At 42.1% G+C, this 13,401-nt stretch overlaps 2 protein-coding genes across 11 annotated transcripts in view; one reads left to right on the forward strand and one right to left on the reverse strand.

Moving 5' to 3' along the window:
- Positions 1-5,968, forward strand: part of INTS10 (integrator complex subunit 10) — a gene marked incomplete at its 3' end in the record, with an annotated part of 20,985 nt that extends 15,017 nt beyond the window's left edge. For 3 of the 5 annotated variants that reach the window (XM_082282030.1, XM_082282031.1, XM_082282032.1), the window contains one exon: positions 5,812-5,968. In XM_082282030.1, the coding sequence (XP_082138156.1) occupies positions 5,812-5,968 (157 nt within the window). Of the gene's footprint in view, positions 1-3,830; positions 3,909-5,811 lie in introns of all 5 variants that reach the window. The other 2 variants (XM_082282033.1, XM_082282034.1) reach the window with 1 other exon arrangement.
- Positions 5,969-13,401, reverse strand: part of HGSNAT (heparan-alpha-glucosaminide N-acetyltransferase) — a gene marked incomplete at its 5' end in the record, with an annotated part of 26,894 nt that continues 19,461 nt past the window's right edge. For 5 of the 6 annotated variants that reach the window (XM_082282043.1, XM_082282042.1, XM_082282044.1 and 2 more), the window contains 10 exons: positions 6,371-7,460; positions 8,472-8,584; positions 8,723-8,793; positions 8,906-8,983; positions 10,116-10,202; positions 10,321-10,447; positions 10,858-10,979; positions 11,687-11,796; positions 12,110-12,270; positions 13,148-13,178. In XM_082282043.1, the coding sequence (XP_082138169.1) occupies positions 7,279-7,460; positions 8,472-8,584; positions 8,723-8,793; positions 8,906-8,983; positions 10,116-10,202; positions 10,321-10,447; positions 10,858-10,979; positions 11,687-11,796; positions 12,110-12,270; positions 13,148-13,178 (1,082 nt within the window). In that variant the 3' untranslated portion in view covers positions 6,371-7,278. Of the gene's footprint in view, positions 6,097-6,370; positions 7,461-8,471; positions 8,585-8,722; positions 8,794-8,905; positions 8,984-10,115; positions 10,203-10,320; positions 10,448-10,857; positions 10,980-11,686; positions 11,797-12,109; positions 12,271-13,147; positions 13,179-13,401 lie in introns of those variants that run through there. The other variant, XM_082282041.1, reaches the window with a different exon arrangement.

Here is a 13,401-nt window from a genome sequence, read left to right on the forward strand (position 1 = left end):
CTGGTTGTCTTTGCTTTCATGTTATCTTCTGGATAGTTTGTCATGTCTTTGAGCTTAAATTTAAGGAGTTCAAACAAGGCCGTGAGTTTCTTTTTCTGACTCTCCTGCTGATCTGTGTGTTCTTTTTGGGGGTTCTTCAGTTTTAAAATCCTGCTTTTACAGGACTTTATTTCTGAGTGTGGCATTCGCTTTAGAGTGATTGATATTAAAGTGATTACAGTTGTGCTCTTTCAAACAGACCCTTGCACTTTGGAGGAATTCTTCAAATAATTAGGCATGTGTGCAAGGTGTTTGGACTAATTTTGCTGAAGAGTAATGTTGAGGAGAAAAACAAAATTATGAAAGACCACTGAATGATGAAAAACTTTGGTATAAAATATAAGTTAAACTGCACTCCAGCTACACTCCAGTAACCTTTCTGTTAGAACTAGCAGGTCATCTTATTCTGCTTAGCTTATTACGAGATCCTGAAGTAAATTAATAATTTGGATTAATTTTCTAGGTGTTTTTACTTGTTCGGTCTTGAACAAGTAAACTATCTGCTGCAGGGTTTTAGTGGCAGAATATTTTGAAATATCCTCTTTGTTTATGAGAACCTGTAATATTTTCCTTCCTAAGAGGGGGACTGCTTAAAGCTTGTTGAAATTCCACTTTAGGTCAGTGTATTCTGGCTATTCACTAACTAGAAATGGGCTGAAGTTTTCGAAATGGGAGCCTAACATCAGACAAGGGGATCCAAATTTTAAATAGTAAATGGTTTTTCCAAATTTCAAGGTAACCAACACAAAAATGAGATACTAGGTGTAATTAAAGGAAAAGTAGAAATTCAAATGCTTAATTACGTGATGGAGAATTTTCTCTTTTGAGCTCTAGATTTTCAAACTCTTACCCTTGCCATATCTCACTGCTTGTAACCAGCTGTATGAAAACAAGCTTCAGGGCATGCTGCACCACATATGGTGTTAAGTAATAAGCTTTGCCAGCAAGAGGGCTTAGCACTGAAGACTCCATCTGGTAACTTCTTACCTGCTGTCTCCATTTCATTGCAACAGTTCAGCGCTGTTTCTCTTGGCTCCCTTTGATTGGTGTGGCAGTGGTTACTTTCTGTTCTGACCCCCCCAGTCAGCAAGGAGGTAGCAAGAAGTGTTTGTAGCAGGACAGAATCTCTCTTTGACCTCCTTTTGATCAGTGATGTTTCCTGAATGATGGAAGGGCTTGTAGAAGACAGGTCCATTTCCTTGTCCTTATTGAGCCAAAACAGTCAAATATTCTGTCCAGCTGGAAAAGCTGTGTACAGTGTCTTTTATGTGGCTGTGTAGGGCTGGAAGCACTTCATCAGAGAGCTGATGGAAGGGATAGTTCAGGGCGTAGGCCACTGATCAGAGATGATGTCTACTCCCCTGGTACCACGGATATTTTTTAGCTGGACTGGCTGTGACGCCCAGGGATGGTGTCACCCCAACAGTGTTGACCTGGTTAGCTCACAGTCTCCCCCAGCTGGGGTTTTTGATAGAGTGTGCAAGTGTAGCCCTGTTTCCTGGGACAATGGTTGGTAGGCTCAGTATCTGCAGACTGCTTACATCTTTCAGAGCTATCACCAGTTCTGGATGAGCTGCTGCACCATCCTCCCATGAATTAGCAGACGCAGCTCAGATGCTGTTCATTCATGCTCAGAAAGACTCAGAGTTTGCCACAACAGGCCAAAGATAAAGCAGTTGTTCCTTTGTCTGATCTTTCGTCACCGTAAGTGTAGCAGTCCTGCATCTTAATGGATGGGAAATGTATTTCAGATATTATATGTCTTTTATAAGGACTGCTTTTTGTTTGATGACTTACAGGGCATTTTCTCCCCAGGTGAATTCCACATTCTTCCAGTACTTTTTTCTAAGTACCTTATACTTCACAGGAAATTATACTCATTTTTCTGAACTCAGTAAAGCAAATTGTAGTGTGATTTTTCAAAAGATGAAGTAAGACCTTGGTAGTCCACAGACTTATAGTTGAGTTCTGCAAAATATATATACAGTTTGTAACCTTTCCCTTTGCTTGCATCCACTGTGGGAATGAGAAGGTCCATGCTTTTGGTTTTAACTGGTGGTACAGCCAACTCATTCTGTTTGTGGTGTTAACAAGATTTGTTCAATGAGCTTTGAATCCAGCACCACTAAGTGCCTTTGAACTCCCTTCTGGACAAGCCAAGTTTCACAGTTTATCTTATATACATGTCAGTAGGGGCAGTGTTAGCTGGTGAGGCTAAAGAGGAAAAGAGCAATATGCAGGAAATTGCTGCTTAATATCTTGCTCCTCTTTTTGATAAATCTTACTCTAGTTAATCTAATCGTAGCCTACCAAATTGCATAAACTTGATCTGAAAGCTGTGCCCTTCCTTTGAGTCAAATTCTCATCACATTCTCTGGGGACAGAGAAGGTTGGTTTGAAGTGAAACAAAGTATCTTGAAAGTGTAATTTTTACTCTGTGCACATGGGTATGCTTAGTTCTAACTGCAGATCTTGCAAACAGTAGTGAAGACACAATTGCACAGAATCCCTTTTGCAAACATCTGCCACTGTGGGGCCAAAAACATCCTGCTGGTCCTGTGTATTTTCCGTTTCCCGTGTCCATTTTTGCAACTACTGGACTTACTCATGCCAAGAACTCTTGAAAAATTATCTCATTTAATTGAGTAATTTTTGTGGCTATTTTATTTCAGATTATTGTAGCTGTATTAGAGTGTTAAATGTCCCATCTTTATTTGACTCTTATAAGCATAGCTCTCCATCCATATCTATTAAAAAACTGTAGATACTAACCCAAATGCCCACCTGTGACATCTGAAGGTAGGCACCTAACTCAGTACTTCAGGAATCTAAGTGCGAGTTTTGCTTCTCTGCTCCCTTCGTAGCATTTCTAGGGGTCAGTGGTGCACTCACTACTTGGGTGCCTAATAAGACTTAAGTGACATTATAAGAGACTTAGATTAAGAAACTAGACCTGTCTCCTATATACCAAATTTCTCCTTTCTCTTCTTCTTAGGTGTGGTGTTGCTCCAGGCTGGACCTGTTAGGTTATTAACTTATTCTAGATAGCACACAGAGATAAGAATTTAACTTCCCGGAGAAGACAAAGTGTTTTTCACCTGAGACAGCTTTTGGTGGTTAGTTCATGTGGCCCTGGTCACAAATAGGAGGTTGCTCTGAGTGGGCAGTTGTGCTCTGGCATTGTGCCATGCTCTAACAGCTGTTTTTGTATGCAGTTAGGATTTGTAAAGGTGGAAAAGGCCATCTGTGGGCTAATGAAAAGATACTTGGGCAACCTTTAACGAACACCGCCATGTACTCAACCTGGCCGATACCCACTGTGCATGCACTCGGCTTGGGCTCAGCAGCAAATCCCTTAACTCCAAGCTGTGGGCTCTCCCAGTTTGCTGACATGCTCTTGCCAGCTCTGGAGGGAAGCTGTGATATCTGCAGCGCTCCTCTGATTAAATCTTTTCTGACTAATGTGCTTCCTTGGAAGAGCTGTGACAGTTCATCGTATGACAACTGTGTATTGGTTTTGCACTTGATGCTGTCCTTTCTCTTGGTGTAACTGTCCAAAAATATGTGTATATAGTTAGACCACAAGTGTAGAACAGCCTTGCAATGAAATCTGGGGATATGTGCATGTTTGATGCTGTTAGAGTCCTGCACCCCTTTGGCTGCTCGGTGGTCATACTGCTGTGTGAGCTCACCCTAGGTTTTTGTTACTCCTTTTTTTGGAGAGTTGTTTTGCACCAGAGGGGGAGTTGGTGTGTGGGTGTTTGAATGCTGCTATTTGCTGTTTCTTAAAGGACTTCTAGCCCTCCCATGGGGTTACTGCAGCAGGAATTCATACCTGTGCTACAGCCCAGCATACAGACTGCTGACAGGTACCAAGTGGAAAAACCCCGCTCATAGTGTGCTGTGTTTTGTCAACATGTTTTACTGCCCATGGTTTTCAGCAATTTGTTACTCAATATTTATCTTTTTTTTTATTTCTTCATTTGTGCCTACATTGCCTGGCAAACCATGTTGTTCTATTATAACATTTATTTTTCTTTTTCCCATAAGTTGCCAGTATCCGTGTCCTTTCAATTTAGTAATTGCTATTGAATTTAAACAATAACTTAGAAATCCTCCAAAGTTTTACTGATGTTCAGTCATATATTAGCAAAAGCATAACCCTTTATTTTCAAGATCCTGGTTCCTGGATCCATTTGTAGCAACTTTTCTTCATTTAGGTTGTTCTGAATTCTGTTTTGTGTTTTCCAGCCATAATATAAGACACATCTTCCAAAGTGCTGTTGGCTCGCTCAGTAGCTGTAGGTTGCATATTCTCCATTAGGCTGTAACTGACCATAGCACTTGGCTGCCAGCAATGTTTAAGACAATAAAGACTGGTAACAGGACTTAGCCCATAACCTCTGAATGTGCTGGAGGGTTTTCAGTGCAGGTTTGCTTCACTTAGTTCACCCAGGAATTGCCCAGGAGGCTCCAGGGCTAGTCTCCTCTTTGCCTTTTCCATGTGTTGCAAAGGTCTCTACTGTTTTGGCAGAGAAGTCTCTTCTCAAATGCCAGACTTCTTTATTTACATGAAAGTTGGGTGGTATTGTTGGTGAGAGTAATTCTGAGATGTTTCCCTTTCTTGTTTCCAGCATCTCTGGATTGGCACAGATGCCCTCACCCTTTATTTTTTAATTTCTTTCTGTCTTTCAGTGAGCTTGCTGGGTTCGGGCCAGCTCTTCCCTTCTTACCCATGACTCAGGACTTGTCTCAGTATTAGCATTATGCTTTTCTCTCTAAATTAATTCATGCTGGTTCCTTCAGTAGTGTTAAGGCTCTCATTTCAGGGCATATCTTTTTCTCCCCTTCCCAAGTAGGGCTTGCAGGTAGATGTTACAAAGTCTTGATCTTACTTAGCCAGTTCTGGACCAGTGCAAGTAAAGTGCTTTGGTGCTGCAGAACATTGTTTTAAAGAAAAGATTTAGGTGTCGAGGCCAGCATGAGGACAAAGAACTGTTCAAAAAAACGGCCTTTAACAGGGGAATATCCCATAAGTTTCCCCAGCTTTAGCTTGCTCAGCTGGACCTTTGTTCTGTTTGAAAATAAGTCCTGCACTTGTGCTCAGAATAAATGTAACCCCTTACCTTGTGTCTAGTATCTTCATAAGAGTTGGCTTCTACTGATGCAGACTCACAGCCTGGCTTGATCTGGGTTTTGTGAAGGGTTCACTGTGCCTTTCATTAGTCACAGCGTTATCAGTGCCCACAGGATTATAAAGCTCCTTCCTGCACTTTGATATTGGTAGAAGATGCCCTCTGCTCTTTATGGTGGCACCTGTGCTCCAGAGAATGCAAGTTCATCTTTTCACTCTTCTTTCAACCCCAGCCATTTATAGAAGTGATTACAGGGAAGAAGTGGCCTGGGCAGCAAAGGTAGAGAGGAAAAAAAAATTCTTTCCCCAAGCAAGGAGAACTCTGTACTTGCTGGGTTAAGAGAATAGATTTTCTTGTTATCCAAAAGAGTGATATTATTTCCCCCTTCAGCAGTCATAGTCAAAGCAGTGAGAACATAGACTTTTATGCAGCTTCTAACTGTTGAAAGACTTGTAAGCTACTGAACACATGATTTTTTAAAAATAGCATAGCACAGGCTCTTTTACTCTCATTATATAAACTCAGCTATGGACTGTAAATATATAGTAAGTGACACTGCAGTACCTTTTAAATGACTGGAGTTCACTAGATAACCATGATTTGATTTTGTCTGTCTCTTTTTCCTTCATGGCTTAAGGCACCACACAGTTACCCGGGGTATAACTAAAGGAGTGAAGGAAGACTTCCGCCTGGCCATGGAGCGCCAGGTCTCGCGCTGTGGGGAAAATCTCATGGTGGTCTTGCATAGGTTCTGCATTAATGAGAAAATACTGCTGCTGCAGACTCTTGCTTGAATGGACTGCATCCTGATGCAATGGCTTTTATGGAGAGAGGGGAAAGCTCTTCTTTGTATGAATAAGCAGCAGAGCAGTGGGAAATCTCTTCTTCAGAGGGTCAAGAAGTTCCCTGTAAGTTACAGGTTCTGCAATACACAAACACTACTCAGTGTTTGTTCACTGCTTGGTTTTCTTATGCGATCAAACTTTATAAATAAAACTTTGTTTAAGAAGTCTTTGTAATATCCTATTTATTTTGGGATTTTTCCCATAGCATTATACTAAAGTGTGTGTTGTAGTTCTTTCCATCTTTATACATACACAGAGAACATAGCAAGGTATTTCAGGTTTTTTATTAGCACTAGTTTGGAAATCACAGCATGAGTGAATTTCCAAAAACTATTGAATTGGTCTGTTAGCTCTTCCTTTTCAGCGAATTCTACCTGTATTGCTGGTTTTCAGATTAGGGTCCTTAAATAAATTCACGTAGAAAGAGGATTGTTTTGATTTAAATTTGGTGATACCCAAGTGATTATAAAGTCAATAGGAAATGGCCTTTCTGCACTCCTAGAGTGTAGCACATGAAACTTGGACCTTGTCCATGCAAGAGGTGTGTTACACAAAGGCCCGGAACATGCACAGATGGGCTGCTGTACCTGTAGGAGCAGCCTGCTGATTAATAAGCCAATAGAAGAGATTTTGGGCTTCAGCAGGATCCAAAACCCTAAGGGTTTGGTCGAAGACCAAATGGTAAGAATATAATGAAGCATGATCAGCTGAGAGCACCACCAGGCTGTGACATAGAAGTGCCCCTTAGCTTTCCCAGATAGTCACTGGCCAAGTTAAATGTGTGCCAGAGGGGCACAGGCATGCAAGAGGTGCCAAGGATATATACAAACCCCAGACCACCTGAGTTAGGGGGTTCTGTGTCACATGCAGGGACTGTTACTACTGGCCCATTCTGGCAACCCTTTGCAGTCACCACCCCATCCCTTGCAGTTCCTTTCATGAACACCATCAGGGTGTCTTAGACTGCCCAACTGTTATGGTATGTTCAGCTTCTCTATATGAAGGAGGGAGATCAGTAAAATACTTAGAAAACAGAGAGCAACTGTAGTAGACTAGTAAGTTTTTGCTAAATAGTAAAATACTGTCCCTTAAGTCACATAAAAGTCTTGATGACAACTTCCATGGCACTGTAAACTTGAACTAGTATCCCTTTTTAGTAATACAGCCTGAGTCGCAATATTTCAGGCTAATCCACCATATTTCAGGCTAATCCACTTGCCTCATCAGAATCTAAGCCTGCTACACCTTGACCACCTCTATCAGATTTTCCAGAATATCCTTCTCCTGTAAAGTATATATGATATTACGACCCAAAGAGTTGTTGCAATGAGGTTTTGAGTCAGATGCTCTGCGTGGGATTGACTGTCTTGCATCTTCCACTTAAAAGGGAAGTAGTTTGCAAACACTTGGTGTCCAATGTAGACCAGGATTGAATTCATTCCTGAAAGGAAGCACAGGTCATACCATCTGAAAAAGGAGGTATGGGCTTGCTTCAGAGCAAGCAGACAGAGGTGTGCCAGGCTTACAAAAGAGAGGCACCAAGACAACAGCAGCTAATGTCATTTGCTCCAAAGATGCCATGCACTGTTTTCAAATACAGTCTGAGGGGTTCTCTCCCCTAAAACATTTATTGAAAAGAAATACAAATAACCTCTGTGCTAAATTGAAAATACAACCAAATCAGTATGCTGCAATTAGATTAATGAGGAGAATAGTAACAGTTACTGTTTTCAGGGTGGACGAGTGCCAACCAAGCTGGTCAGATCTGCTGCCTTTACAAACAAACGCTGACTGTCCTTCAAAGCTCTGGGGTTTCTGGTAGGAGGTATGATACCCTGCTGTCACCCTGCCTATTTTCCTGTCCAGACACCAGAGACCAAAGCTGCTGAAAGGTCCCCTCTGCTGTGGCTTTGTATTCTCTACTCATGTTTGTTGTGTGCCCAGTGTGGTTAAAACCACAGTGGGATACTTTGGGAAACACGCTTATCTAAAATCACAGAGACACAACCTACACAGCTGCCCAGGGGATTTCATTTTCCACATCTTCAGAAGTGGTATTACTCTGTTGACAGCCCTTTGAGTTTCCCATTAGGTTACACAAGTCTCAGCAGTCCCTTCCAAACCAACTTCGAACGGTTGTGGTATTTTGCTTGGTACTAGGCAGCTGTTCACTGGGACCTTGACTTGAGACCAAACTGAGAACAGTCATTGGGCAATAGCAGCTTTCAGCCCTCATTTAAGGAATTGATTGTTCCTCTCTCCTAAATATCTGGCCTCAAGTGTCCCAGTTCTATGCAAATGTTCCCCTCAACTTAATCATTCTGGAATCTTTCAGGTTACCTCAGACTAAATCCCTGCTCTTTTACAGACAAGAGAAGTGCAGAAAACAAAAGGATAATATCAGTGCAGAAAGAATTAGAAGGAATATGTCTCCTGATGTGATTTTACTGACCTGGGTATAAAAATGGAGCACCTGACCACCATTTCTTGACATCCACAAGGTAATATATCAGCAATAAGAGGGTGAAGGCAAAGCAACTTGTGGTTGTCACATACGATATTGACCTACAAACATTTTCAGTAGAAAGAGTAATATTTAGAGAACTACGTGATACAGATCTCAATGTACAAAAGGTAGAACATCCTCTGAACTAAAATAGTACTTTAACAAAATCATACTAAATATTCCATCTCTTTGCTTACCATAAGTTCTTGTTTATTGGAATAAACCCTTCTTCTTTAGAACATTTTGTCAAGATAGCAGAAATAATTCCCTGAAATAGAAAGTTGGTAAAGTTTATATAATAACTGCAACATGTTTCAGAATTACTATGCATTGCATTAAAATCCATGCCTTTTAAAGAGCTACACAACCATCAGACTTACCATTACTATGCCCCATATGACGAACCGACTCATAATTTGTTTGTGCTGGTCTTTGTAGAACAAGGTAATTCTTCCTGCCTTATAAAAAGAATGCAAAAGAATAATTAATGCCCATTAATGTAAGTACATTTCAAGAACCAGATATGTTTGCCACCAGCAAACTGTGCTAATCCATGAATGGGATTTCTATCAGCCAAGTGGCTGAAAGGTTCAGAATGAGGACTCTTTGTAAAGAATGGACACACAAGGGGAAAATACGTAAATGCAACCCAATCAGCCATAGAGGTGCACCTTTTCTCCCTTTCTTAGTGTATTAACACTGAGGAAGGGGATAAGCAACTTTATTAGGTCAACACAACGTAACTTGAGCTCCATCCCTCTCAGCAAGGATTGCATGAAGGAACAACACCAGAGCCAGCCCCAAAAGCTTCTCCACAGCACCCCATCATACCCTGACCTGCCCAGAGCACATGCTCCTTTTCATACACCACTAAGAAATGTGTCCTGATAACTCACTCCTCAGGGTCAGACTTCTGTTCCAAGCTCTGCCCCACAGATATTCCAAATCAATTTTTACCCAATGCTGTATGTGGTAACATTCCTTTCCCAGCACACAAGTTCCAGTTTGGTTCACAGTTGCTGCACAGTCAGAAAAGCCAGCACTGCATCAAAAAGTGCCATATTTTAAACAGTGGTGAGCTGTGAGCTTCTGGTGTTGGTAACACCAATGTGAACCCCTGCATCTCTCTTGTCAGGGAAGGTAAGCACACATCGATGCAAGATGGCTATCACTCCCATCAAGCAGAAAGTCAGCAAGGGGGAACAAATACAGCTGCAAACTTTAATACCCTTACAATGAAGCTGTGAAGTCTGTGTGTCTCAGCCTTATTTTCCAGCATATAGAGCCAGCCTACTCCCAGCATAAGCCCAGCCTTAAAACGAAGATTTCAGGTGGCTATTTTGCAAGCTTCTTGTGTCCATCCCTTACAAAAACTCCTGAGAAGTCTAGGTGTATCTAATGCAAGCTACTGCCATGTTAGGTTCCACTTCTCTGTCACCTCAGGCTAAATCATCGTGAAAGCATTGCACTGAAAAAGGTTTTGTTAGAACCAGTCTCAGGCTTAAGTAAAGACACCCAGTTGCCTCCCCACTTCCAGGTTTCCTTCAAATCTTCCCATTATAGAATGCAGGCAGAAAGAAAAAGAGGTACCTGCAGTCCCAAAAATGCCATAACAATGCTATTTATGGTCCCCAGGATCCCTTCTGGATCATATGGCATCGTTGTTTGGTAAGTCACCTTAGAGAGAAAACAGTTGTTACAGGGCACCCAAGCAACCAAACTCCTTTCTCTTAAACCCCCTGCACGTATCATTCCCAAGCCCCTCCTGACATACAGCAAACCAAAAACTACTTACACCTGAAGAGGGATGCTGATACATATGCTTTTCTCCAAGAAGCAAACGGTCAATGTAACCAGCTGCTCCTCCAGTGCAGTTGGGATACTTTCCAAAGTCCCCAATGCCCCCAGGACCAATATAGCCCCTAGGACAGAGGCAAAGAGGTTGTAGCACAAAGTGTTAGTACACTACAGCTGCACAGCAGCTGCCCACTGACCCAGTACACGAAATGCTTGATGTTTTCCTGGGCTAGAGGCACATATTGATGGCATTGCATATGATCGTGGCATTGATCATAATATTGCTGTACACACACCTCAGGGAGATTTTAATCCTCTTCTTTAAGTAGAAAGGAAGAATGACATCAGCTGTATAACATCTGGTACTTTGGTACCAAAGTAAAGGAAGTTTTTTCACATGATGGATGCTTCCTTTAACCCTGCTGGCATAAAAGCTCTTCCCTTCATTCTTTCCCTATGGCTAATAAAATGTACCTTCTGCTCACTAGAAAAAACCTGATACCCCACAGAAAGTTGTCCGAGTGCATGGTCTTACCTGGGACAATCTGGCACTGGTAACAAGAAGGTCAGGCAGAGCCAAATTGCTTCTAACACCAGAATGAAAAGCCACTGTGGCCAGTAGGGGAGAATATCCTGCAGAGCAGGAAATCGTCCTTCCTGCATGAGATGGAGGGAGGGGGTGTTAGCTGGCAAGTAAAAACCATGCCCTTGGGGACAACCTGTACTTCCTGGCAGGCAGTCTTTTATCCCCAGATACAGGAGGGAGATGTTGTCATTACAAAACTGGGTTCTACCAATAGACCTTTCATTTTCACAAACAATTTCCAGACACTTAGTTACTTGGGGCAGGGGGGGACAAACAAACCAAACCAAAAGCCCTTAATGTTTTTTAACTTGGAAAATGTCAAAAGGAATTTTGATTCATGAGTAGAACAAAAGCCTTTTGGGAAAACAGACTCTAGAAGGGCTAAAAAGCAGTATTACTTTCCCCTGCTGTGAAAAAACCTTGCCAAAATTAACTGGACAAAATGCAGACTACAGGATTCAGTATAGAGATGCCTGTCCCTGGGCTTCCTTGGCAGTGGAAAAGTCATTGTGTCTTGGAATGCCTCTTTCTGAGCACTATCTGAATGGATTGGTGAAATCCTTAAATATGATAAAGCTACATGTGACAAAATGCAGACTGGGACACTGAAGGGTGCACATACTCCAACATTTCTGCCAGGTCACACTGCACTACACGTCAAGTAAGATGTTACATTTTTCTCATAATTTCTTATGTGTTCTTTGTGCCCTCACAAGAGCAAAGTCTCCAAACCCCTGCTCCAGTATCAGTTCAGTTGTCATCTCCCCATGTAACTCACCCAGGTCCCACTATCAGCTCTTGTAAATAGGAGTTCAAGAGCAGCAACCACCAGGTATGTGAATCCCAGCCTCTGGAGCACCCCTGGAATACGCAGATTATCCCAGGACACTGGAAGACATGCAAGCAATGTGAAAGAGGAGCAGCCACAGGCTCTGTTGTAAATACAAAAGTGACCCTTCTCCAGAGAGAGCTGAGATCTACTGCACCTCCACTCTGCTATCCCAATTTTCTGTACATCATAATCCTGGGAAAGTCACTAAGACAATCAACAGTGGTTGGCACAAGAGTCTTACAGAGAGAATTGCATCAGTGCAGAACTGCACTCCACAAGATACAATCTAACTGTTGACACAGTTTTTGCAACATCCCAGCCAAGGAGGCAGGAACAAGTTACAGAAATGAGAGAGCAAGTTCCACTCACAAGGTCCAAGGCAGTAATTGGGATTCACAACTATGATCCCCAGCAGGATTAGCACAAAAGTCCTCCAGAGGATTTTTCTAAGCACCTTCCACTTGGAATTTCCCCACCTCAGCATGGAGCCCAGTGCCAATGCTATTGATGTCCCCATGATGAACACAAACCTGGAGAACAGAGCAGATGGGAAATGGAGCTGACAGATGCCTCGTAACACGTCTGTGTAACAGCAAACACTAAAGCTGACAGAGCAGCCTGCATTGGCCCAACAGAAATGGATGCACTGGGTGAAACTGGGTGATTTTATTTCCTCTGATTGCTAGGAATTCCCAGGCTACTGAGCTTGTGCTATGGGACACTTCTATCTTTTTCAGTGGTCAGTTGAGGTAGGGTTGCAATTGCAGCCTGCTCCTTTTCCAGGAATTCATATGCTACCAAAAAATTCCATTAGCCAAAATTAAATTAGCATCTTCAGAGAAGTAAAACACCAGCTTCAAATCCATGATTCAAATTCAGAACTGACCCAGTGCTCCCATCTAGATTAGGTTCACAGTCTAAGTCCAGCTCCCTCCTCCAAGAGAAACCACAGCTGGCATAGAGAAGCATGTTAGGGACAGATGGGATAATTGCTTCCCCATAAAGCTGTTCTCTGGTTATAGGAATATTAGCTTAATCCAAAATTTACTTGGCTATTTCACCTATGGATACACACCAGCCCAGCTTCAAATCTTGCCAGATAGGCAGCTTTTAATACAGCAGCATGGCATTGAGCTTCTCATGGATACTGCACTTCCTGGCAGGGTAGCCCTGGGCCTTGTGTGTGGGAAGAAGGAGGATGTCGGGCACCAAAACCACTTAGCTCTTCTACTGATTCATAAGGATTATGTTGTTATTTGTAGGGGCGGATTCCTATTAACTGTTTAACACAAATTCATCCCTCCAAACACATTTCCACATGGAAGCAAAGTGCACACAAATATTCCCCTTTCAACCCTTAATATAAAGAATCGGTTGATACAAAAACTATTCCTCAGGAAAACTTACCATGGAAACACCAGATCTGCCACTGTTAATCCTACAGAGAAATACACAGGAGCACATTATTTACTTTGAACTATCCTTGAATTTAACAATATTACGGTTGATTTTCTAGAGGAATTGCAGGCTGCTAGCAATTATTCATGTCCCAAAGTCTAAAACATGTTATAAACAAAACTTACAAAGAGTTAATAATCTTGCCTCGCTGCACTTACCACTCTTCAAGAATAGGGTCAGAACTGATTGCTGTGCTTTGGGAA

Source organism: Coloeus monedula (genome assembly GCF_965178545.1).
Source record: "Coloeus monedula genome assembly, chromosome: 5".
NCBI lineage: Eukaryota > Metazoa > Chordata > Aves > Passeriformes > Corvidae > Coloeus > Coloeus monedula.